The 26,676-nt window shown below is 44.3% G+C and overlaps 1 protein-coding gene across 5 annotated transcripts in view; it reads right to left on the bottom strand.

Annotated features, from left to right (window-relative positions):
* Positions 1-16,007: 16,007 nt before the first annotated feature.
* The window catches only part of ARMC3 (armadillo repeat containing 3), a 103,417-nt gene continuing 92,748 nt past the window's right edge, over positions 16,008-26,676 (bottom strand). For 4 of the 5 annotated variants that reach the window (XM_054020681.1, XM_054020682.1, XM_054020684.1 and 1 more), the window contains 2 exons: positions 23,495-23,657; positions 16,008-19,922 (listed from right to left, as the gene is read on the bottom strand). In XM_054020681.1, coding sequence (XP_053876656.1) covers positions 19,713-19,922; positions 23,495-23,657 — 373 coding nt within the window. In that variant the 3' untranslated portion in view covers positions 16,008-19,712. The remainder of the gene's footprint in view (positions 19,923-23,494; positions 23,658-26,676) is intronic. The other variant, XM_054020686.1, reaches the window with a different exon arrangement.

The following is a 26,676-nucleotide window of genomic DNA, read 5'->3' as shown; positions in this document are numbered from 1 at the left end:
GAGCCAAGGCCAGAGTTTGGCCTGTTGTGATAAAACACTACCACACACATTACACAATGTAGGTTAGATGAACAATGCTGATGATAGGTAATGAGTTTCCAAAACGTCTGTGCAACTCCTAACAGGCCCCTCTCCTGCACTGTATGCTCCTGTTCCTTGTACCTAAGGCCTTGGCTACACTCGGGAATTCACAGTGCTGCCGTGGCAGTGCTGTGAAGCGCGAGTGTAGTCGCGCCGCCAGCGCTGCGAGAGAGCTCTCACAGTGCTGTATGTACTCCACCTCTCCGAGGGGAGTAGCTTGCAGTGCTGCGAGCGAACGTGCAGCTCTGCAGGTGCTGATTACACTGGCGCTTTACAGAGCTGTACTCGCTGCGCTCGGGGAGGGGCGTTTTCACACCCCTGAGTGCAGCAAGTTGCAGCGCTGTACAGCACCAGTGTACCAGGCCAAGGCCTAAGGTAGTGAGTCCTTTTGAAAGGCCTCCTATCACCAAAGCACAACCCCTGAACAACGTGTTTGAATGAACAATCCCTCAGCAGCAGTGGTGGGAACCGTAGCTTCCTGTAAGTTATTTTAATGGCTTTATCACCCTGAACTGAGCCCTGGCCATCTGTTCCAGCCTCTAATTACAAATGCAGAAAGAGCTAATTCACAATTGCATCATAAACAAGTAAAATACAAATGATTTAGGAGCTGGTCTATGTCATGTTTCACACACCAGTCAGAGGAAAATTGCTCTCCCGTTGATAGCCTGATTTCCCTGATTATAGACCTCTTTTTTCTGGCTGGCAGGAATTCCTCAAGAGCAGGGCTCCATATAGCGGGCTCTACTGCTTAGGGATGCACAGAGGTTTGAGGGGCCTGGGCAAAATCTGAACCTGAGGCCTCCTGCTCTTACAAAAAAATTACCACTGAGGGGAGGCCACTGAGTGAGTCTACCCCACACTCACTCCAGAGGGGCAGCTCTTGTCCCATACTAGTGGGCCTGGCTCCCTGCTCTGGGCATTGGGATCTGGCGCACAGGATCACAGGTTTGGCCCAGATGCACCTGCAGGCCAAATCTGAGTGGCACTGCAGACCCATATGCCAGGTAGCAATGCCACTCGATTTGGGGGCTTTCACAAATAGGAGGCCTGGGGCCAACTGCCCCTTTTGTGCCACCTCGGGTGGTCCTGCTGCTGCTGCTAACTCTTTGTTTCTATATGTATAAATAGTTAATTCACATACACTGCCGTATGACTGATGTAATATTTCCTTTCTCTGTACAATGGGTCCAAGAGATGGAGGATGGCATTTTTGTGGATCATTTCCAGGCAGGCAGGACACAAAATCCTGCTGTTCCCAAGCCCTCCAACCCTCTGGGCCTCCGCCAATAATAAAAAAAAGCCCCATCTCACTAAAACAGGCACATGCATATTGCTGCTGATTTATTATCTGCGTTCAAAGCTATCCATTAATGCTCCTCTGGTATTTGGTTTGCAGGGGTATGTTCTGATTTGGGAGGTGGGGAGAAAGTTGAGAGGGGCATTTATTGCTCAAGACCACAGTGACATTTCAAAGGGTAATTTTAAATCACTTGGTACTGGCAATTCTTGATCAAACCGCAGTTATAATGTGTTAGTAATGATTTCAGCTTCTGATTTGCATTTGATATTTTAATAGCTGTGAGTGGATTAAGATTTATATGAATATTTAATCTAATTGTTTGTCCTTACTATTCGCGGGGATTCCCTTAGTAAAAAGCTGATACAGCTGAAGAGGTTAAGCTGCAAGAGCAAAAAGTAACACTTAAGGGCTTGATTCAGCATTCCAAATTCCTTACAGCCTCAATCCTCTCACCACCAGCACTGGAGACAAGAATCTTGCTCCAGGTCTGCAGTAGTGGCAGATCTGCTGGGTCTGCCCCATAGACTCGGCCATTGGGGAGCCCCCATGTTGCTGGAGTCTGTACCCCGGCATCCTGCAGATTCCCCACACATACTCAAAAAATCCTTTTTTCCTCTCTTGCACAGCAGTCACACTATGAAGCACTGGTGTAGACTTGGGCAGGATTTTGCATATTGACTTTAATGGGTTTTTTTCCTGAGTAAAATTTGGCATTCTGAATAGGATACTTAATGAGTTAGATAGTTGGATGGTAACTACTAAGGCTGGGAAAATAACTCAGAATGAATCATTTATTGAATTAATTTCTCTTTTGCGGCTTACAAATTGTCTACAGGCAAATCTGTTTTTTGTTGGTTCCTGGAGTAGTGGTTTAAACTTTCACTATAATTCTTGGTGCTTAGGTCACTCACAAGCAATTTGCTGAGAATATCAGCATTCTATATTCAAAATGTCAGGTGTTTTAACTGGACAGCAAGGTTCCATGACTTGCTGAATGTTACTGTCAGAATCAGATTTTGGGTGCAAATTCTTATGATTACAAATTTGAAATTTGCCTTCCACAAATATTCTCTAATATCCATGTCAAATTTGGATGATTCTATGAACATTTCTGCCTGTAAAGTTCATATCAACAAACAGAAGAAAAGAGTAAATGCAACCACAGATAATTCATTTAAAGGTTCTAATAAATATCTGTGGGATTTTTTTGTTACATTTCTTCAGATCTAGTTACCATTATGAAAACCAGATGGAGCATAAACACCTCCGAATGTTTGGTTCCCCTATGCCATATAGGACAGGGCACTTCCCCACTCAAACACCATACATTGATAGTGTGTGGTATTTTAAGGGCCTGATTTTCCAAAGCTCACCTTTGCTCATCATGGAATGTGATTGCAGCCTATGCTGCCGCACAGGGGAATAAGGGGATGTAAGGTCCCTTTCTGGGGCCACACAGGACTGACCTGGAGCTTGAGGCTGGGCACAGTGTAGGGAAAAGCAGGGGTTGCGTGCCTGATCCCCACAAGCAAGTAGGCAGGGTGGTGTCAGGGTGAAGTCCAGGAAAAGTGAGGTGAAGACAGAGCCATGGCTCTGAGCACCCCATCACCCCACCCCAGACAAAAGAACTGCCTGATATGATGCGGGGAGTATGCTGCGTCTAACACAGCAGACTCCTCACCCTCATCCCAGGCAATCTGGAGCTCCTTAAGTGAGTTTCTGAGTTACAGCTCCTGGGGAAGTGCAGGGCTGTGTGTAAACTTTCAATCTAGCTCCATGCGGGCACTCTCTCTAAACACTGTGGGGTTAGTTATGCGTGTAGGGACTCCTCATATGAAGGGTTGCAGGGTCAAGTCCTATGTGTAGGTTTCACTTTTGAAGCTTTTTCAAAGAAGAGTTTTGTGGAAGTGGAAAAAGGGATACAGGGAATTTGGACGCAGATATATTAGTTTCTAGGAATAGAGTAAGAGTCAGGCTAACACTAACTGTGAGACTTTAAGGCAGGGCCTGGCTGAGTGGGAAGTGAGTAGGAAAAAACCTGTAAGAGATGCTATTTTTGACCTTGTATTAGATAAGAATGGAACACAGACTGTAGCAGGAACTGCTGAGAAAAGTAAGATATCAGGAAGGAATATGTATAAACAAGATGCGGCTGTTGATCATTACTGTATGCAACAAAAGGTATAAAGACTTGCCCTAATTGTTTATCTGGCAGAGACCAGCCTAGGAAGGGGAATCCCTGTCTGTGCGCACTCTCCCCCTTGCAATTGCTTGAGAATAAACTGTCTCTGAACTGTTGCAAACAACCTAAGAGTGAAGACTGTGTTTTCTTTCACAATTTGGTGCTGTGACTTGGATGGCAACGCCCGGCTGAGACAGCGGTAGCTACTGCAGACCGTTCCCCTTCAAACCCCATGGCGCCACAATAGAGGTAAGAGACCTTTGAAATCTCTATTGGGGTATCGGAGGAGGACTGCGTGGGGGGGCATCTGTCCCTTTGGGCTTACGCCATCCAAACTTATTGATGTTGCAACAAGATCAGATGCAGAGTGGTGCTGAGGAATTTGTTGCCGCCCTCAACTAAGGTTAGTTAATGCGGTTCTGAGGAATAGTGTTGCCACCCTCAATAAGGTTAATGCACCGGTGCTCAGGAGTTTTTTTGCCACCTCAGATAAGGGAAAGATTGTATATAGTCTGGACATAAAGAATTAAGGTTATTGAAAAGAGATGCATCTAGATATGGGGAATGAATGTGTGTGTATGAATGAAGAAGGGGGGCATGAGCCGCTGATCAGGTCTAAGACTTAAGCTGACTCCAGCCGCCCCAGGGCTACCCTGTGCGGGAGTTCTGAAAGCAAGGGGGGGGGGTCAGCCGGACCTTGTGACCCAGCGGAGAAGTTTCCCTTACTTATGAGCCCCTGACCAGGTCCGGACTTAAGCCGCTAGTCTGTGAAACCTGTGACCCAGTGGACTCTTTCCCTGGGATGTGAGAGAGTGAGAATTTTCTCTAGCTTATGAGCCACTGACCTAGCGGACAGGGCACTCCCCTGTGTGATTGGAAAATGGGTGGGGGACAGTCTAAGAATTCCCCTGCGCCACCCAAAGGCACCCCTGTGTACTACGTGTACGTGCATTATGGTCCTAGGACTTGTAGGTATTTAGATAACTGGAATTTTTTACACACGTGATAATCCATCTAAACAGTTTCCGCTAGAAGGTACCTTTGATATAGATAAAATCATATACCTCAGAGAAACCCTTACATCACCAAAAGCCTCTGACACACAGTGGGAGCAATTTGTCTATTGGTTGAAGGAAGCTACAAAGAGACTTCATGAGTCTTGAATGCGGAGTTTAAAGGACTCCCAGGAAAAGTTAAAAACCCAAGAGCAGGATTTAAAAACTAAATGCAAAGCGTCTGGATGTCCCCCACCCAAACTACCTCGGCTCCTTTCAGCCCAGTCTCCAAACACACTAGGAGCCAACAAGACCAGTCAGTAGTGATCCAGGCCCCCTTAAGGCAGTTGCCTGATGAAGGAGATCACTTGGTTACAGTACATGCCCCCTGGACACCAGGGGACCTTAGAAATTTAGTTAAGGAATTTCCTAATATTAGAGAGGAACCAGAAAAATTCAGGTGACCCTTGTGAGTGATATTGTTTAAGGAAAGGGACCAGGAAGGGTGGGGGTTAGTCAAGAAGCCCACCCTCCTTGCTAAATTGGTAGTGAAACAAAGCCTGTGCCTATGGAAAGAAACGGTTTGACGAGAAATGTTTGTTCTTAGGTAAATTCAGTAAAATTGTAGTACCAGACATCAGACTAGACCCAGACAGAGTCTCTGCTCACAATGTGGGAACAGTCAAAGTTCTAAACTGGTAATAAACTGCCCCAGATTTGTGATATGTTTTATGTATGTAACAAAAGCAGGAAGCAGCAAGCTTCAAGCATTCTCTGAGCAAATCACTGCAATGTTATGACTTTGAAATTTGGCTCTGAAGGGATCTGCTTAACCAACAAAGCAGCTATTACTGGAAATTTCTCCTCACGATATTTCAGCTTTCACTAGGCCGCATTTAGTGTTATTTGTATTTTAGCAGCACACAGGGCTGAGAATTGCTACCTCATATTCAACTTGTGGTCAGGTTTGAAGTAGCCACACAACTATTGCCATGCTAATGTATCAAGTTTAGCAGACAGATAATACTCGAAACAAAATCGGGGACAGATCAGCTTCTGGAAAAGGCAGCAAAGACACTAAGGCTAGGTCTACACTACCCGCCTGAATCAGCGGGTAGAAATCGATCTCTCGGGGATCGAATTATCGCGTCTCGTCGGGACACGACAATCGATCCCCGAATCGACGCTCTTACTCCACCAGCGGAGGTGGGAGTAAGCGCCGTCGACGGGGAGCCGCGGAGGTCGATTTTGCCGCCGTCCTCACAGCGGGGTAAGTCGGCTCCGATAGGTCGAATTCAGCTACGCTATTTGCGTAGCTGAATTTGTGTATCTTAAATCGACCCCCCTCTGTAGTGAAGACCTGCCCTAAGTGTCAGATTTTTACAGGTATTTAGGTGCTTAAAGAGGCACATAGATGCTTAGTGGCTCTGTTTGCTGGGAGGAGGCATCAGGACGTAGGCAGCTTTGCCTATACCTACTGGTGGTAACTTAGAGTATGTGTTCACTGCAACAAAAAAACCCTGACAGTGAGTCTCAGATCCTGGGTCAACTGACTTGAGCTCATTTTAGAGGGCTAAAATAGCAATGTAGGCATTCCTGCTCAGCCCAGAGCCTGGGCTCCAAGACTCACCCTCCTTGCCAGGTTTCAGAACCCAGACAACAGCCCAAACAGGAACGTCTGCACTGCTAATTTTAGCCCCATAGCACAAGCCCAAGGCTCTGAGATTCGCTGCGGGGTTTTTTCCCCCCCATAGTGTAGATGTAGCCTCAGGATATGTTTACTCTACACTAAAACACCCAGAGCTGGCCCATGTCACCTGACTTAGCTTTGCAGGGCTTGGGCTGTGCGGCTATAAAACTGTAGTGTAGACATTTGGGCTCATGCTGGAGCTCAAGCTCTGGGACCCTCCCACTTCTTGTGGTCCAATGTTTTGGGCTTCAGTCCAAACGTGAATGTCTACAGTGCAATTTTATAGCTCCTCAGCTCAAGCCCCGTGAGCCCAAGTCAGCTGACAATGGCCAGCCATGGTGTTTGATTGCAGTGTGGACATACCATTAGGTGCCCAGGAGGCTGTAGGTGCAGCCAGGGTTAGGCTCTAAATGCAGGGTGATTCTGAGAATGTCACTGGTGCCTAAATGTTGGTCTCGGGTGCCTAAAGAAGTGTTAAGCACCTAAATCTCCTTGTGGATCCAGCCGAAAGTGCCTTAATTATCTTAATTTCTTAGGCCTTGCAGTAGTGGCACAACACCTAAATATAATTAAAAAGCTGGGCCCTATCTCCCACTTAAATCACTGGGTATCTGCATTGTTAGGCATCTAAATACTTTTGAAAATCTGGCCCAAAGTGTTTTTTGGAGAAAAGAGATTTGAATAAAAAAGGAAGAAAAGAAAATCCTGCTGTTACTCTTCTATCTAACATGGCTTTATGGTTTTCAAATGCCTCTCAGAAATAGCAGACACTGCTGAACTGAAGGACAAGTTGTTTGTTTGTTTGACTAATAAACAAACTAACGCAATCCAGGGACATTTCCTAGAAATAAGCAAAGGCTGGAGAGGTAATTAAGTAACAAGGAAACACTAAGTCTAGTTCAGACTTTTTTTTAATTGTAGCCACAAGGGAATTTTTTAATCTTATTTGCATACCAACAGATTCTAAAACACTCAACTTTCCCTATCAGTTATAATTGTATTCACATTTTATATTCTTTGAATTTATAAATATTAAACAGATACTGTTCTGAAAATGCAAATCTTGCTTCTTCCTGTATTCCAATGAGGATATTGGAGTGTTTTTCCCCCTAGTATATCTGGAGGCTGTAGTCTCCCTCCTGAAAAAGAAGAGACAAGACCCAGGCACAGGGAGCACAGAGGAATACTTTGGTGAGCTTGCTGGACACAGACAGAGCCTACAGCCTACTGAGGCCTTGGCTACACGTTCAAGTTAGAGCGCATTAAATCAGCCCTGGGCACCCTAACTCCTGAGGTGTCCACATTGGCAAGGCACGTAGATCGCCCGGACTCCACGGCTGGAGCGCATGCAGATAGCCCCTATCAAAGCTCCATTTCTGACAGCACACATGCTTATCTGCTCCGGGACACAAAGCAAACCATTACTGTGGGGGGCGGGGTGGTGGTGGCTGATGTTGGTTTCCCCCTGCCGCTGTCTGAACTTACAAGGTAGCATCCTGACACCCTGCCCCCCATGCTTTGCAAACACTTGCCAAAGCAAGTTGCAGCCACTTGCACACTGGGATAGCTACCACAATGCACTGCCCTTTGTGGCGTTGCAAGAGCTGCTAATGTGGACATGCTCCACAGTCACAGGGAGCACAGTGTGAACACACAGCAGCACTTTCCCTGCTGCTGTCTCCGAGGGCTGGTTTAACTCCTGGTGCTTTACATCTGCAAGTGTAGCCATGGCCAGAGTCTCTAGCTCACAGACAAGGAATGCAGCTCATGCTGCCCAGCATCACCCCACAGGGTCTGTTTAAATCCTACCCTGGATCTAGGAATCACGGAAAGGCCTTTCCACTCATGCCCCCACCCCACCCCCGGCCCCACCCTGACTCCATCCCTGCCCCAAAGTCCCCACCCCATATCTGCTCCTCCCTGCCCCTATTGGATCCCTCCCCAAATCCCCACCCCCAGCCCCGCCTCCTCCCCCAAGTGCGCTGAGTTCCCCCTCCTCCCCCTCCCAGAAACAGTTGTTTCATGGTGCCAAGCGTGAGGAGGCTTGGGAGGGAGGGAGGGGGGACAAGCAGGACTCGGCGGCGGGCTCAGGGGAGGAGGTGGAGGCGGAGGTGAGCTGGGGCAGGGAGCTGCCGGTGGGTGCAGATTACCCACCAATTTTTCCCTGTGGGTGCTCCAGCCCCGGAGCACCCACGGAGTCAGTGCCTATGTCCCTTCCTCCAAAAAGTAAATGACAACATCTAAAAAATCAAAACAAAAAGTGGAATTCGACCCTGACAAGGGAGAAGTGCCAGTGATTCAATTCAGTGAAGTCCACTAGCGACTTTGATATTGGTGTTGATTTTACATGGAAGATGCATGGATATTATAGTGATGGGCAGCATTATAAAATCTTAAGGCCTAGTGTACACTACAAAGTGATTGCTGGTATACATATACCAGCACAGCTATACCAGCAAACCTTCCTAGTGGAGGCACAGTGTATGCTGGAAAAAGTGCTTTTGCTGATATCACTTATATAAGTTCCCTGAACACAATAAACTATACAATGGCAAAAGGCCCTTTTTGCTAGTATAACTGCATCTACATTAAGGCTTTTTCCAGCACAGCTAGCTCTGTTAGTTAGGGGGGTGGTTTTTTCCATGATCCTAATGATATAGCTATGCAGGCAAAACTTTTAAGTGTAGATCAGGAGATTAGATAGATAGATAGATAGATAGATAGCATAAGCTAGAGGTGGAGAAAGGGTCTGCAATTCTCACTTGCAAAGCTCTGAGAACAGAGCTAGTCTAACACTTTGTTAAACAATGGTTCCAATCCTGCAAGCCAAGGTATTTGCTAGACTGGAGGCACAATTTGTGGCAAAATTTGGTGATTTTTTTCCCAAAGAATAATTATTTGTTCATATATTTTTCAATTATTTAGACAACTTTGAGCAAGAGCAGACTTCAGTTTGATTATGCTTTGCACTTGGTTTCAATAGCTGACGTGCCAGCATGTCAGTGAACCATTAATGAGCTGGAAGAACAATCTGATTACTTACCACGAAAATAAGCACAGTCCTTTATGAGAGAAGAAATTTCACTGGAAAACTGACCCACTAACATCTTGGATTCTGTGTGTCCTACAAATAACAGGTACGTCTTTTAGGTTCAAGGCATGTATACTGTATAGACCATACCTACTTCTGAAGGGCAAATTCTGCCTAGGCAATAACTGATAAGGAAGGATGGATGAAACAATAAATGTCTCCAACATGACTGATATGTGTCAGTGCCACAGGCCAAGGTTTGTTTACTACAGAAGCTATGAGACACTGTATAGTAATCTGGTTATGGAGCTGTTCATTGTTCATGTTTGTTTGTTTTTTAAAGGTGACCTGTAAAAGATTTTTTTTTAAGTTAAAAAAAAATCTTTTACAGGTCGTTTGTTACAGTAGTCGATTGTTAGTGCTAGTTGCTGAGAGCCCAAATAAATTGGCTTAGAAGCATTTAATCAGTTATTTGCTTTTAAATCAGTTAGCTGGGATGGTAGTAGTGCTTTTATAGGTGTTCAAAGAACAGCTGTGGATTGCTGGATCTTCTCAGACATCCTACTTGCACTGTTACATTTGCCAGAGATTAGGTTTCTCTTTATCCAGATACCCAAGCAACAGAGATGGTCCAGGACCAAAGCCCACATTTGAACACCCCAGAACCTGTTGGAAGTTTGCATCCCAATCTGATCGTGTGGCTTGGGTCCCTCTTTGTCCAGCCAACACACAATGGTAACATCTCATTCACCATAGACTGCCCTGGATTCTGCAACTTTTGCAAGTAACCAAGGTGTGGGATTGCTATGTATTTATCTATGGATACTGATGTATAATAATTTTATGAATATTTTATGTGATCAGGTCAGTGAGGTAAATCTGATCTAAATTAATGGGGGGTTGTGGGAAGAACAAACAGAAAAGCGAACAATAGATCTAGATAAGGACACTCCAGCACACAGTTGAAAGGCAATGGGGGCAAACTGTTAGCTTCAAGGATCCTGTCGCCAAGAAACATGCAAGCTTGGGTTTGCCAAAGCTAAGAGCCTGGAGATCAAAAGCACTCGAAAGAGTTAAAAAGAGCTTCTCAGAGAGAGCACGGGGCTCACCTGTGAGAAGCTATCTAGGAAGAGAGGCTGACAGAGAGAGTGAGAGACTCTTCCAAGGGGAGACTAAATAAAATGGGCCTTCACAGATCCAGGGAATGGTAAACTTTAGGGAAAAGCTACATACGTTAGGGTTACCATATTTCAACAATCAAAAAAGAGGACGGGAGGAGCCCCGCCCTAGCCCCGCCCCTGTCCTAGCCCCGCCCCTGTCCTGTCCTAGCCCCGCCCCTGCCCCTTCCACTCCCTCCCACTTCCTGCCCCCTCAGAACTCCCAACCCTCCCCCCCACTCCTTGTCCCCTGACTGCCCCCCAGGACTCCACCCCCTCCCTAAGCCTCCCTGCCTCTTGTCCCCTGACTGCCTCCTCCTGAGACCTTCCCCACATCCTAACTGGCCCCCTAGGATCCTACCCGCTACCTGTCCCCTGACTGCCCCAACCCTTATCCACACCCCCACCCCCTGACAGCCCCCCCCAGAACTCCTGACCCATCTAAACCCCTCTGCTCCCTGTCCCCTGACTGCCCCCTCCTGGGACCCCTGCTCCTAACTGCCCTCCAGAACCCCACCCCTACCTAAGCCTCCCTGTTCCTTATCCCCTAACTGCCCCTTCCTAAGACCCCCCCAACTGTCCCCCAGGACCCTACCTCCTACCTGTACCCTGACTGCCCAAAACCTTATCCACCCTCCCCCAGAAAGCCTGCCCCGAACTCTCGACCCCCCCCCCCGCTCCCTGTCCCCTGACTGCCCCCTCCTGGGACCCCTGCTCCTAACTGCCCTCCTTGGCTACACGTTCAAGTTAGAGCGCATTACCCTACCTAAGCCTCCCTGTTTCTTGTCCCCTAACTGCCCCCTCCTGAAACCCCCCCCACCTGTACCCTGACTGCCCAAAACCTTACACCCCCCCAACCCCCAGACAGCCCCCCCCCCGAACTCCCTGACCCATCCAACCCTCCCCCCTGTTCCCTGTTTCTTGACTACCCCCCCCCACCCCAGAACCTCCCTGCCGCTTCTCTGGCCCCCGGCCCCCTTACTGTGCTGCACAGCAGCGCGCTCGGCAGCGGGGGAGGGCAGCAGGCTCGGAGCTCCAGACGAACAGCCGGCGATCTGTGAGTGCAGGGAGGGAGGGGGAGGAGGGGAGTGGTGTCAAGTTTCAGGAGAGAAGTGCAGGAAGGGCTCTGGCTCTGGCTCTGGCTGTGGGAGCCCCGGCTGCTCTGTAAGCCGTGCGCACGCTCTGCATGGGGGGGGGGGGAGAGGAGGGGAAGTCCGGACATTGACAAATTCCCCCCGACGCTATTTTTAACCCGAAAAAGCCGGACATGTCCGGGGGAATCCGGACGAATGGTAACCCTAACATACGTGTACAGTCTGTTTCATTGTTTTTAAAATATGTTCTCTCTGTAATGCTTTTGTTTTAAATAAATAATACATTGCTTTAAGGAGCCTATTGGGTCACTGATTACCATGGTCATTGCCTAGAATTGCAGGGACTGCACCTAAGTCAGACCTGCTTAAGTAATCGCAGATGATCAAAGGGGACTGCAGCCCAGGCAGGGCCGGCTCCAGGCACCAGCGCAGCAAGCAGGTGCTTGGGGCGGCCAACGGAAAGGGGCGGCACGTCCCGGCTCTTCGGTGGCAATTCTGCAGAAGAATGAAGTGGCGCGGTGGAGCCACCGAAGTGCTGCCGATCAGTGTTTCTGCCCCCCCCCCCCCCCCCCCCGGCCACTTGGGGCGGCAGAAACACTGGAGCCAGCCCTGAGCCCAGGGCCTGGTCTGAGAGTGGGAGAATCACATGAGTCCATTCAGAAAGAGAAAGGACAGACTGAGACCTGAGGCCTAGAAAAGGGTGCACATCAAAAGACCAGGATGGGTTAAAAGTGCACGTCACCTGGTAACAGTTTCATGAACCGTTCAATGGGGATGATGATACTGACCTCCTTTGTAGAGTGCTTCGAGATCTAAAGATGAAAAGCATTATATAAAAGCTATGTCATTAATAATAATAATAATAATTAGTAGTAGTAGTATTACACAAGTCCCTGGAGACAAGATGCAACAAAAGAGCAAAATAAACAATAGGAGGGAAAGGGAGTGGGTGGACGAGTGTAGCAGTAAGATTATCTGGTGACATAGTTAAGCTATGTGCAAAACGTAATGGTTATCACTTTTATTTTTTAAATCCTTCCTTGAAAGCTGTTGTCTTGGAGCGGTGGTTTTCAGCACTCTGGCCTTCTTCCTCTGACGTTTTGGTTTGCTCAAATTTGTCATATTGCTTGTGTCAGTCACACTTACTTCATGCTGCATTAGGTGAAATGCATGGGGGAGTTGCATGGCATTTCATGCCAAGATATCCCAGCACCTGACACTGAAGGATTAAAAATGATTTTTTTTAAAAATGAAAAATATTGAATCTTTTTACCAGTTCAATCGAGTTGTCAAAAAACATTACATCAGGTCTCACTGCCCACATTTTCAGGGGAAATTCTAATGGGTGCATACACTGTCTGAGAATGCCTTTTCGCCCCTACCCATGGCTAGAAACCAGTGACATTTCACCTTCAGCAGCGGCTGTCACTTTCGTCTGGTGCCCTACACTTCTGTGACAGCTGTTACTGAACGTGAAATGCCTGTTACCTGTTTCTAATCCATTGCTTGCAGGGCCTTATGTCGTCTCCAGTGCTGCAGCTGTGGAATTTGCCACAGAATCCCCCTTCTTGCAGCACAACTCTGCTCCAGTATCAAAGCTTTCAATAAAGAAACAGTTTCCAGTCCTCATGATTGTGAAGATACCCTTGAAATCATAAGCCAAGTAAAAGAAATGCAGTGTTGTTTTCACAAACTGCAGACAGATTGAAAAATAGCTCTGAAGCGGTGAACTGCCCATTTACCTCAGTAGGCTGTTAAGGATGAAAGGCGACCATTTTAAATGTCAGCTCTGTTTACTATTACTGGCTCTATTTCTTTGCTGAACATTTTATCAGAAACATTCAGCCAATGTTTTACCCCCACTATCCCAAACTACCTCCCACAGATGTCAAAATCCCCAATTGCCCCCCCACCCCACCCAGCTGCCAGCCTCCACGACCCTGCTAGAAACTTCTACAATGCAGATAGCATGGTCAATAAAGAAAAATCAGTGGCATATTGAAAAATAAAAATATGTCTCAACATAAGATAACTTGTACTGATAGCAAAAGAAATAACACAGGGCCTTCTGTACTGACTGTGAATCTTCATATTTAAATAAAATCCTCCCTTCTTTAAATTTAAATGAGGCTGCCACCAAATTTCCACTCTGCTGCAGCAAAATGCTGCATAATGTAGGAACTTGTCATAGATTCAAGGGCCTGCTTGCAGCAGACTTCATCATGGAACCTAGCCCTTAGTTGGTGAGAAAAGACATTTAGGGTCTGTGCACTGGGAGAACACAAACACCCCTTGTCTACTTGAGGGAATTGTAAAAGAGACCATCGGAACAGCCTGTGTGTTGTGTGCACTTTATCATACATTGCAGGTTTCACACTCCTTGGGGTGCTGTATACTTTTCACCAAATAGGACAAGAGCCCCCACCCCTTCTTCCCAAGCCCATATTTAAAGTTAGTAAATGGTAAAAAAGTACATATTGAGTTGAATTCTTCCCTTGCATAAAGAAGAACAGGAGGACTTGTGGCACCTTAGAGACTAACAAATTTATTAGAGCATAAGCTTTCGTGGGCTACAGCCCACTTCTTCGGATGCATTTCAGTGGGGTCACACCAAGAATGAATTTGGACAGTTCTGTGCTGAACGCTACCCAATGGCTTTTTCATCCTTTACATTCTGCCTTCTTTCCCAGAGAGCTTGGCTCCACTAGAAAATATCATCATGTCTGAACACAGTTGTGAAGAGTCAAGTTAGCTGATATGATGCTGAATGTGATTTGCCCTGGTCTATGCTGTCCAGTCAGGATGGTGTCAGCCAACTTAACTTATTGCAATGATGTCAAACACAATAACATGTTCTATCGAGCAGCGGTTCTCAAAATGTGGGTCGGGACCCCAAAGTGGGTCGCAACTCCATTTTAATGCAGGGCCGCCCAGAGGGTTCAGGGGGCCTGGGGCAAAGCAATTTCGGGGGCCCCTTCCATAAAAAAAAGTTGCAATACTATAGAATACTATATTCTCATGGGGGCCCCTGCAGGGCCTGGGGCAAATTGCCCCACTTGCCCCCCCCCCCCGGGCAGCCCTGTTTTAATGGGGTCTCTAGGGCTGGCTTAGACTTGCTGGGGCCCTGGGCTGAAGCCCAAGCACTACTGCCTTGGGCCAAAACCAAAGCCTGAGGCCTTCAGCCTTGGCTGGCAGGGCTCAGGTTACAGCCCCCCCATCAGGGGCTGAAGCCCTTGGGCTTCAGCATTGCCCCCCACCCCCCGGGGATGGGGGGCTTGGGCAGGCTCTGGCTTCTGTTCCCCCTCCTGGGGTCATGTAATAATTTTTGTTGTCAGAAGGGGGTCGCGGTGCAATGGAGTTTGAGAACCCCTGTTCTAGAGAGACAAGTCCTTATTCAGAAATGTACTAACAGTGAGTGTGAATGAACAGGGAATTCAAGAGATCAAAGATCCTCTATAGGGAACCATTTATTCCCCCTAATTTTTTGCTTTTATTTTTCAAGGTAAAGATTTATCTACCCATAGTAGAAAGTTCATACCCATACTGGAGGTATCCATCTGAGGCATGGGTATCTTGAGACAGGCAAGTTAAGTAACACTGAGGTTATACCGGTAGGTCAAATTAGGACCTAAGGGGCAATCCTAGGGAAAATGTATGGTCCAATAACACATGGTACAACCTGAAAGACCTTCAAGTCTGGGAGAGTTCATATGTCACCATTCAAACACCACACACTCCTTACTCAGGCAGGGCATAATCTTCTTGCAGAAAAATTTGTGATAGGAGGGGTCAAAGTATGCTAGGAAATCCATTTGGTTCATCTCCCTAAGTTGCCTCCTTATTCACCCCACAAGACGAGGGAGTTCTGGGAACACAGCTTGGAGATGCCACAGAGCCTAAAGGGAGAAACTACTTCAATTTTTGTTGGTTATAGGCAATTGTGCATAGAACGAGTCCCTCTGCAGTGCTTCCAGATCACCTCCCCCCACACTAGGAGCACAGCTACCGTGTGAGACATGTATCTCTTGGTTCTCTTCCCTTGTAGCTGCTCCCTAACCTCCATCCAAGGGGTGTAGAAAGTGGAAGAGAGGAAGCTGATAATGCCTGGAGTATTTGTATCAATAAAAACAGCAAGAAAAGACGACATCCTGGAAGTGTAAAGAGCTAGAGTCACATATCTGAAAAATAAAAACAGTGCATGTGTGTTTGTATGGAATTCCCGCTGTACTGACTGAGTGGAGAACTGTGGTCATATGAATTCACTCATGTTGAAAAATATGCTACAGCTCTGAGAGAGACTCAGAAAGATCTCTTGAGGGTGGGGGGAACAGGGACTAGAGCAGGGGTTCTTAACCTAGGGTGCACGCATCCCCTGGGGTGCAAGACACCCTTTCTGGGGGTGCGAGACATGCCAGATTTTTTTAGAAGGTAAATCATCGAAAACACAAATTAAGCACAGGCACGTAAGTATAACTACTTTTTTTCATCAAACCTATGTATTTATTAACATTATACATTTTTTAATGATTACTGTGATATACAAACAAAAATATATCTAGGTTTAAGAGGTGTGAGAACATATTTCTTAGGTTTACGGGGTGCGAGAACATATTTTGAGAACCAAAGGGGTGCAGGCTACAGTAAAGACTAAGAACCACTGGACTAGAGCAATACAAGGAAAAAAAACATAAAATTAACTGGAATATCTTAAGCCTGGGATTTCTCTAGGTGTATCGATAACCAGCAATATAAAGAGATGAAAGTGAATACACAACTTGGGAGAGGGGCATATTGTCACACTTCAGTCATTGCCATAGTATATTATTACTGGTGTAATTAGAGACTACTTGAAAAGTGTTAACTCTATCATTTGTATAGCATCTGTTCCCTGATCACACAAAGATAAAACACACTTCAGTTATCCTGAATGTTTCTCCAGATCTGGGTGAAAGATATTGGTGGGCCCATGTGGGCCTGTTTGCACTGCTGCTGGGAGTAAATTGTACATTCTCTGCACCTGCTCTAGGGAAAAAACAGAGGATTCAATTGCCATATCACCTTTCAAGAGGCATCACACTCACCACCAAAAGCCAGCCCACCCAAAGTGCAAATGTTCAGCATCCAGTGATGAGCAGCTACCAAGACTGCATTTCCCACGCCAATGCATTATTACAACGTTAATTAATCCAGAATTGGCTCTGAGCCACAATCCCACACCTGAAAAACCTTGAACTGCCCACAGAGAACACCATTGACTTTAATGGGCCTTTCCACCAGCATAAGAACTTGTAAGCATGGAGCAACACTTCACAATTTATAGACAAACAGCATCACTGCAACTCATACTCACATGTGCAGCCCCACTGACTTCAGTGTACTACTTTGACCACTTGAATCAGTTAGAGTTGTGGAATCAAATCCCAGCTCCTATCAGTACAGTCTAATTTCTCACCATATGCAGCTGTATTCCATATTGAACATATATTTCCCAAATCTAAAACCAAATTCCTTCCAGTAAAAATTAATAGAAGGTTTCTGTGTGTGACTTTGTGTTATGTCCCAGAATTACACTTCTTTCTCATGGTCCCCTCTCAATTTATTTCCACTTTGCTACAAACAAAGTAAAACATTTATTCTGATGAAAATCAGGGATGGAGATAGATTTTTGTTAATTACTTGAGGTGTTAAAATCATCCTTCTCAACAGAAATTTTTCAAGAGGCCTAAATAGGCCCTTTAATTTAGGAAAGGAGATAAATATGTCCTATTAAATTTACTGACATTTTGATTGGCCAGGATATTTGTTGACTTCCAAATGTTTGACTGGTGTCATAGTGGGACATGGCTCTAGCAAAAGCTTTGTCTTCTATTTCAATAGTGGTACAGCCATTAGCCATGGCTAAGGCTATGATTTTGTCATGGATACTTTTAGTGAAAGTCAGGGACAGGTCACGAGCAATAAAGAAAAATTCATAGAAGCCCGTGACCTGTCCCTGACTTTTACTAAAAATATCAGTGACAAAATGGGGAGCCCAGCTGCGGGGTGCGCCCCCACTGCCTGCAGAGGTTGGGCAGCTGTGGGGGCCACTCTGAGCTCTGGGGCCCTCCACCACCTGTGGGGGCTTGGAGCTCCAGGATCCCCTGGCTCGGAGCTTCGGGGTACCCCCGCTGCCTGCGGCAGTTTGGAGCTCTCAGGTCCCCTGCCCCCCGTGGCAGCCAGGAGCTGCAGGGGGCCCCCACCGCCCATGGTGGCTGGGAGCCACAGGGGGGTCTCTGCCACCTGCAGTGGCTTGGAGATTCAGGGGTTCCCCTCTGCCTGCATCCACTGGGAGGCCCCTGCTGCCTGTGGCGGCCAGGAGCTGCGCTACCGCTGCACACGGTGACTGGGAACTCCAGGGGGGCCCCAGCACACTTGGACATGGGGACCCTGCAGCTCCCAGTGAACAGTGCTGAATTCACGGAGGTTGCTGGAAGTCACGTATTCCGTGACTTCGGTGAAAAAATCATAGCCTTAGCCATGGCCTCTTCTTCACTCTGCACAAGCTCAAAGAGGAGTTCTGTAGCTTATGTGTCTCTGACACTCCCAAGATACTAAATACTGTGGACTACTCTCCACCTTCTGAATTTTGGATTATTTTTTCCAGTCATATCTCATTTCTATTCCATATACCATCTATGAAGTCTAGGTATAAAGACTATATCACTCAACCTGCATTTGTGAATTGCATGGATTCCAGGCAGCCAAAGCAGTCCATGACTGACTGGTTTGACGACCTAGCTGGAAGAGTGCCTGCATAGTCAAGAGAAAGCAATGATTTATTTTTTCAAATACCCAGAGAGTTATATTTAGTTAAATGCTGTAAAGGAAAAGCTCAAAGTAAAGTTCACCTTGAATGCTTCTATGGAACTTCACGTATTCTGTTGGTATTGAGTCAACTTTGAACTTGCACGTGGTTTGTTGTCAATTTTTGCTAGCCAAGGGCATTTCTTCCTGGTGATTTAGTTTTCAAGCAATAGAATTCAGTTCATATAAAACTAAATGCATGACAGAAAATCTGCCTCCAAAACAACTGCACACAAATGACATTTTTGAAATCTTGTCAAAGTACAGTGTACAAAGTTGTCTGTTATCCATAATGTGTTTTGCTGAGTGTCTTCTTGTCAAATGTGTTTGCTACGTGTCTAGAAAAGTATTTTTCATTTTTTACTTCAAATGACTTGCATTTTGTTTCTCTTTACAACCAAAGAAGAGAAAATGTTACCAAACAGCCCACCAGGAAATCACACCACATGGCTGTAGAGTTGGGGCAGAGGGTGGGGGAGGAATGGTAGTGTCCTGGTTCATCAGCAGTCATGAATACAAATACAAACCTCTCATCATATCTCTCAAAGCATGCATTCCACATGCTGATGACCCTGGTTATTGATGGAAGCACTTTGTTGACAATCAGCCAAGCTTCCCACAGGCATAATTAACCACCCGCAATGAGTGGCAGTAGCTACGTCGGTGGGAGAGACATAGCTTTTGTCAGTGAAACTTATGTCGGCCAGGGGTGTGGTGTGTTTTTTCACACCCCTGACCGACAAAAGTTTTGCCGACAAAACTGCTGGTGTAGACAAAGCCTAAGACAATTCTTAGTACTTTGCTTATTTTGACAAAAAAGATATTATAAATTGGTTTAACCATGTCTAATTATTTCATTAGCTTTGTATTCTCCTCACCTCGTGTACTCCCATTAACATCAATGGAAGATGAGAGAGCCAAAGGAAAAGAAAACAGACCCTTTAGTTCTTAAATACTTTAAACACATTTACTGGGAGAAATGATAATGCACAGTCAAGTATTATGCCCACCAATATTGACAGTCTGGATCTCTACATTTTATTCTATAATACAGCATCAAATAAAATGAATAACATGTCTAACGTGTCAAACTCAGATACCTAAAATGAGATGCCTAAATTCACAGTCTGGATCACAAACAAGGATTTAGAGTAGACACCTAAAATGGATATTTAAGAACTGAAGTGCCTCTTTAGACAACTTAATGTGGGAATAGGTGCTTTAATTTCAGCACCTAAGACTGAAAGTTGGGGCCACAAATCTTTATGTTTCATACAAATTTATTAATGAAATCTCTTTAAAAATACTTTCTTTTTGAAGAGATCTGACATTAGGATTAAATACGTTGGTAGTGATCTGCCTCTGCACTACCTTGCTTCATTAAGCAGCCTGGCTGGTACATTAGATCTACAATATACATTTGAGGAGGAAGTAGAAGCCCAGTTATTCCTTGAGGAGAATCGTCAACTAATTTAACTTCATTCCAAGCTCTGCCGTATTCTCCACGAACTAAACTACAGCCAATGCCAATTCTGTCTGCTATAACCTATGAAAGAAAACAAAAGGGAGTTAATGAAAGTCGTCACTAGTTTCTGAAAGGTATCACACTACGTTTAGTTTGTGAAATGCAGCGTTGGGTCACGGAAATGCTTAAACAGGAGAACAGCTGAAAGGTGCAGAGCCTTTCTAAAGGAGACTTGGTAATGGAGATTTTTTCTGGATTCCCTGCAGGGTTCTTCAAACAGTAAATATTCACTGTAGGTCCTGGAGGGAAACTGCATTTTTAAAATGTGATTTCCATCATATTCTAGCAGAGCAGCAGTGATATACAGTTATTATAATTCTTTTCAAGAACTGACTCATTTTGTGTTATAAGTCACTCCTCCAGGCATCAAATTGAAAGGGCACATGTGGTGCCAAGACAGAGTCTTTTCAACAAATTTAGAAAATATTGGAGGAGCTGTTTTTGAATTACAACACCCTAAAATAATCTACCCATACAAACAAAGATATATATGTATGCTCTGCATATGTGTACAACATGGAACATATGATGATGTTTGATACAAAGGTTTAACTGGCATGGGTTTGTGATTGCAACATCACTCATAAGCTTATCTCTCAACATTCAGACCAGCCAGTGTATGATACAAGCCATTGCAATGTGTGACAGATGACTGGAATGTGGAACACTTGAGTTTTGTTGCACGTTACACTATAATTGACATATTGTAATTAGGCTTGGAGGATTGAATTTTTATTGGTAATTGTCAGCAAACATCAATATCACCTCACACACACAAACCAATGATAAAGTATTTCCACTGATAATAATCTAAATATGCGGATAGGCAAAGAAAGAAAAATGCTGCTTGAGAACTTAGAGTCCCACCTTAATGGGTATAAAACGTGTTGTTATGCCAGCATAAGTGGAGCAGGAGTAGGGGTGCCATTTAGGTAGGCCATTGGAAGCAGTCCCCTTCCTCCCCCGTGCTTCATACCACAAGTTAATTTTAAGAATGTCTACTTTAAGTAATTATTATCTGACAACCCCCCGTCCAAAATTCATACAGCTCTGAAAATTTAAATTAATAAAAATTGAAAAAAATGCTTCAAAATTAACATTCATATTATCTGTTGAAATTATAAATAAAAATTGAATTCTGCTAAGCCTAATTATAAATTTTTTAAGTATAAAAATTCTTCCAAAGGATGTTTTCTCGTTGTGTGAAATAAATCAGTTTTGTAATTTGTTACAGATGGCAGCAGGATTCTCATGACCTGCGCATCTTGAACCTGGGTTGGCAGTCAAGCTGCTCTGGGCCCCTGCTCCTCTCTGACCCTCTCCTCCAACGAGCAGCGAGAAGGAGTCTGGCTGTCCCAGAGCCTTAGTTTTTGCAGGAGAGGAAGTGGGAGGCTGCGCCACAACATTTTTCACATGGAGCAGGGAGGAAGACGGATTGGAGCCTACCAGCCTATTAAGAGACCAGGAACTCATTGTCTCCTCCACTTCCTCTTCCCTCAATCTTGTGAAAAACATAGCAGCTCAGCCTACTCTAGTCTATTCTACTTCATTCCTCCATTTTCCTCCTCAAAAATACTACTTCTGGGTTCCCTTCCTGGGACGCTCTCTCTGCAATTTGGAGGGAGGAGGAGAAAGACAGAAAGGATCAGGGAGCCCAATGCTACCCAAGGAGAGTCTCTTTTTCCTTTCTGCACCCTCGCTAGCCAGCTGTTGCTCTGATCTTGAGGCCTACCACATGTGTATGTGGTGCAGCAGAAGGGAGGCAGAAGCTGCTCTACTGTAGGATGCACCATATAATGCAGTATACCTGGGAGGTTGCTCATGAATTATCCCATCAAACAAATGCTAGTACAATCTTTACAACATGCCATTATTTAGTTTGTTTATGCTACATATTTTAAAAGGGCCAAAATATAAACAAAAGTACTTGTTTAGAGGTGTTCTCAACCTGGGGGGACCCTATCCTTCCCATATTGCTGAATGAGAGAGGTCCTGGTTATATGGGAGAGGGGGTACCGTGTGTAAGCGGTTGAGAACTAGTTTCAGAGTTTTTAAAAAATTGTACTGGGACTATTTTTCATATCCCTCATCCAGTAAGGCAGTAAGCCAGGCTTTCTTGGGACCATAAATGCACATACATACTGCACAGGGAAAAGAAAGATGTAAAACATAAAATTTAGAACTCTTTAAAATCACATTATTATGTATGAAAAACCTACTTCAGGTAATTTTTGAAGTCCAAAATATCAAGTATTTCAGGTGTCAAAGCATGTGTTGTAGGATCCACTGGAAAGCTGGGAAATTCCTTTTTCCAATGGGATAAAGTTCCCATTTCTAACTATGCAGGAAGGAGTAAAATTTGGGGGGCACACGCAGGTGGTGTATATCCTGAATGCCACAGAGCCCAATTCTGTGGCTGTATCTACACTGCAGCGAGGAGTGTGCTCCTAGCTTTGGTAAACAGATGCACACTAGCTGTGCTTGAGCTAGATTGCTAAAAATAGCAGTGTGGACGTTGTAGAATGGGTGGCAGCACAGGATAGCCACCAAAGTTCGTACCCATGGGTCAGGTGGGCTTGTACTTGGGTGGCTAGTCTGTGCCACTACCTCTTCCGCAATGTCTACAGTCTATTTTTAGCACTCTAGGTCGCTTCGAACTAGCACATATCTGTCTCCTCGGCTGGGAGGCACACTCCCAATTGCAGTGTAGACATACCCATTATGTGGCTGTGTGGTGGAGGTTTGCTGGGGAGCTGATTGATTCCACTAGCCATTCCCCCAGTGGGAGGGATGGTTGTAGTAACAGAAGGAGGCAATTGCAGGGGGATGCTGAGGCTACTCCAGCCCAGTGTTCCCCCAAGGAACTGTCCAACTCATGAGCTAGTAACTGGTATCAGAATTTGAGCCTAAACTTTTCTACACTGTAAGATACAACATCAATTGTTAAATATAAATGATACTGCTATTTAATGACAGAGTACTTTCCACAGGACAATTTATCTGCTCAATTGGATATTTTATTACAGTTAATGTAGGAATTATTTATGTGCACACTCACTTAGCTCATACTGGAAAAATGAATATTTGCCCAACAGCACATGACATTGTCAAGTGTTCTGTGACTGCAAGGAAAGACCTGATGTCCTATCATAATGTATTACACATGAGCACCATCTAGAAGCTATTGTTGCAACAATTTACATTTGCAGCATGAAAAATAATGAGCACTGCATAATTTGGTGCTTTACAGTTTACAGAAAAGGGAACATATTTTGAGTCACAATCAAACATTTTGGCTTTTTGCCTTATATCAAGCATTCTGCTGACATCACTTCAGACAAGTTCAATGATGCTTATAACAACAAGGATGTTTTCAGAAAGAAGCCATACTGGCTTTCATTCAAAAGGAAATCAAATATTTGCCAAATGGAAAATGACTTAAATATATACACAAATAAACAGCAATATAACACTAGAAGGTTCTATTGAAGCGAATGTACTGTAGTTTGTGCTATCCCTTTAACAAAAATAAAGACTTGTAATTCCATCAGTATTTTTAGATCAGTTAAGTGGTAAAGTAAATGCTAATATACCTTGAAAAGCAAAGCCCTGTGGTAGAAAGTCCCTTTCTTGATTTTCCCAATAGGTACAACATTGCATTTCAGTTCAAATTCAATTTCACTTATATGAAGTTCCCAGCTGAATTCATGTAATTTGTCTCTTTCAATTGGGCCACCCATCTTATCTGCAACAAACCTGTTTTAAGGTACACCAAAATCAATTAAATCTGTCATTTCTATCATACTTATCATGCCTAATGGTATAATGACAAAGCTGTGTAAATACAAACAATACCTGTATGACATATAAAAGTGTATTACCTTTGTTATCTATGCTTTAGTTTTATTGTTCAGTTACTGGTACTGGAAGTATGCTCACCATTAAATAAATTAAAATGATAATGCAGATCATTGGAGGTGAGCAACACAATGCCAATTATCAAGAGTGAACCAGCAAAAATTACATAAGATTAATGATAAAGTAGTTCAGAAGCTAGGATTCATCTTTGAAGTTAATAGAATCATTTGTGTTATTTACTATAATTCTCAGCACTACCATTTGTTTTAAGTAAACAATATCAAAGACATTAGAATATGAAATGAGAAAAATAAGGTCACAGCTAATGACCACTGATTTATGAAAGCAACCCAATTAAATTTAAAGTTATGCATGTGTTTATCTGCTTTCTTGAACCAGGGCCAACATTCGTAATTGCATTGATTTGTATTTTATAATTTATGTATAAAAATTAATGGCCAAACCAAGGAAACCCAAGGTCAAAAATGCCTATGCAATTACTGTGATAGTGCACTACTATCAGACAACTGCACATACCAAGGCATTAAGCCCTGATTCAGCAAGTCCATCCCTGTTCATCAAAGCACTTAAGTATTTTAGGCATGTCCTTAAGTCCTATGAAATTCAATGGTACATTGAAGGCACAGCAGAGGTGAGTTTTAAGGAAGAATTTAAAGGTAGTGGATAGGATAAGATAGTGGCTTTACAAATTTTTATGGAGTACTCCTTCCATGCACAGAGGGTACATAGGAGAAATCTGCTAAAAAAAATTCTGCAATTTCATTGGTTGCTCATGCCTATTCAAGTGTGATATAAACAAAAATACAATAAGCTGTGGACTAAAACATTTTACACATAGAAAGAGAAATTTTTGAATGGAGAAAATTGAATCTTTTTTTGAGTTTCCAAGCACAAAATTAAAAAAAAAACAAGTTATATTTACAACAGAAAAACACTTCCCTTCTCTTACCCTTGCCCCCTTCATATACAGTTATTTCAAAAATCACTGAACAGATTTTAATAAAATTTTCCACAAACATTCACTTCTGGGATGAAACCAATCATGAGAAATTTCAGGCAGAAGGTATTTTTGCTAAACTTACAGGCACCTGAGAATAAAAGGTTTCAGATTAGCAGCTGTGTTAGTCTGTATCCGCAAAAAGAAGAACAGGAGTACTTGTGGCACCTTAGAGACTAACAAATTTATTAGAGCATAAGCTTTCGTGGACTACAGCCCACTTCTTCGGATGCATATGAAGAAGTGGGCTGTAGTCCACGAAAGCTTATGATCTAATAAATTTGTTAGTCTCTAAGGTGCCACAAGTACTCCTGTTCTTCTTTCTGAGAATAAAAGTTCAGAATGGAATTCTCTCTATCGTAACCATAGAAAGGTTACTCTGATATCATAATGATGCATCTTGCTTTAAAGTGACTCCATGCAACCAAAGTTTTGCTAGGTGCCAGACAGTGGCTGGAGGGTGTTTATGAGCCGGTAGAGGGTGCAAGGACCTGGTACCTCCGGTGAACACAAAATCTGGAAATTTCTTGCACCAGCTGTAATACTAGACTCCTCAAAGGGAAAAAGTGAGGACAAGGATGAGAAAACCAGTTACTCATCTTTGCGTAACTGCTGTTCTTTGAGATGTGTTGTATATGTCCATTGCACGGTAGATGTGTGTGCATCCGGTGCACTAGTGCCAGACAGTCTTCCCTAGCAGTACACATATGGGGGGGTCCCACTCCTAGGTGAGCTCCTCATGCTCCAAAGAGAGGATATAAAGAGTGGAGCTGCCCCACTGGAAGCTGATGGGAGACTCTGATGTGTTGGGAAAGGAGGGTGGATCACATAATAGCCATGTGCAACACATCTCAAAGAACTACATTTACAAGAAGGGGAGTAACTATTTTTTCTTCTTGTTGTTCTGTGTCCATTACCGTGTACATGACTTCCAAGCTGTCATCCCAGGTGATGGGGCTCAGAGTCTCATTGGTAGGACTACTTTACCTAAAAGCATCTTTCTTTAATATAGCGGACAGTCCATAATGTCTGGTGAATGTATGAATGGAAGACCACGCTGCTGCCCAGCAGGTGTCCATAATGGGGCCATGTGCCACAAACTCTAGTCGATTGTGCTGTGAGTTTGTCAGGAGGCATTATCCCTTTGGCAGCAGATCACCAGCTGCATAACAATGTGTTATATTTCAAGAGTTTCTGAGTTGTGATTGGTTGTCCTCTCATATGCTCTGCATAAGAAACAAAGAGTTCTGAAGAAATTTGAAAGGGCTTTGTCTTATTTAGGTAAAAAGAAAATGCCCAGTGAAAACTGAAGGTGTGGAGCCCTCTCTCGTCCTTGTGAATATGTGGCTTTGGGAAGAAAACTGTCAGGAAGATAGACTGATTCAAGCAGAAATCAGATACCACCTTTAAGAGAAACTTAGGGTGTGGTCTAAGCCAGGGGTCAGCAACCTTTCAGAAGTGGTGTGCCGAGTCTTCATTTATTCACTCTAATTTAAGGTTTCGCATGCTAGTAATACATTTTAACGTTTTTAGAAGGTCTCTTTCGATAAGTCTCAGAGTTGCAGCCGTGTTAGTCTGTATCCTCAAAATGAACAGGAGTACTTGTGGCACCTTAGAGACTAACACATTTATTTGAGCATAAGCTTTCGTGGGCTACATCATCCAATGAACTGGGCTGTAGCCCATGAAAGCTTATGCTCAAATAAATTTGTTAGTCTCTAAGGTGCCACAAATACTCCTGTTCTTTTTTCTATAAGTCTATAATATATAACTAAACTATTGTTGTATGTAAAGTAAATAAGGTTTTTAAATAAGGTTTAAGAAGCTTCATTTAAAATTAAATTAAAATGCAGAGCCCCCCGGACCGGTGGCCAGGACCCGGGCAGTGTGAGTGCCACT

Source organism: Malaclemys terrapin, chromosome 2 (assembly GCF_027887155.1).
Source record: "Malaclemys terrapin pileata isolate rMalTer1 chromosome 2, rMalTer1.hap1, whole genome shotgun sequence".
Classification (NCBI taxonomy): domain Eukaryota; kingdom Metazoa; phylum Chordata; order Testudines; family Emydidae; genus Malaclemys; species Malaclemys terrapin.
This window is presented reverse-complemented; position numbering and strand designations above follow the sequence as displayed.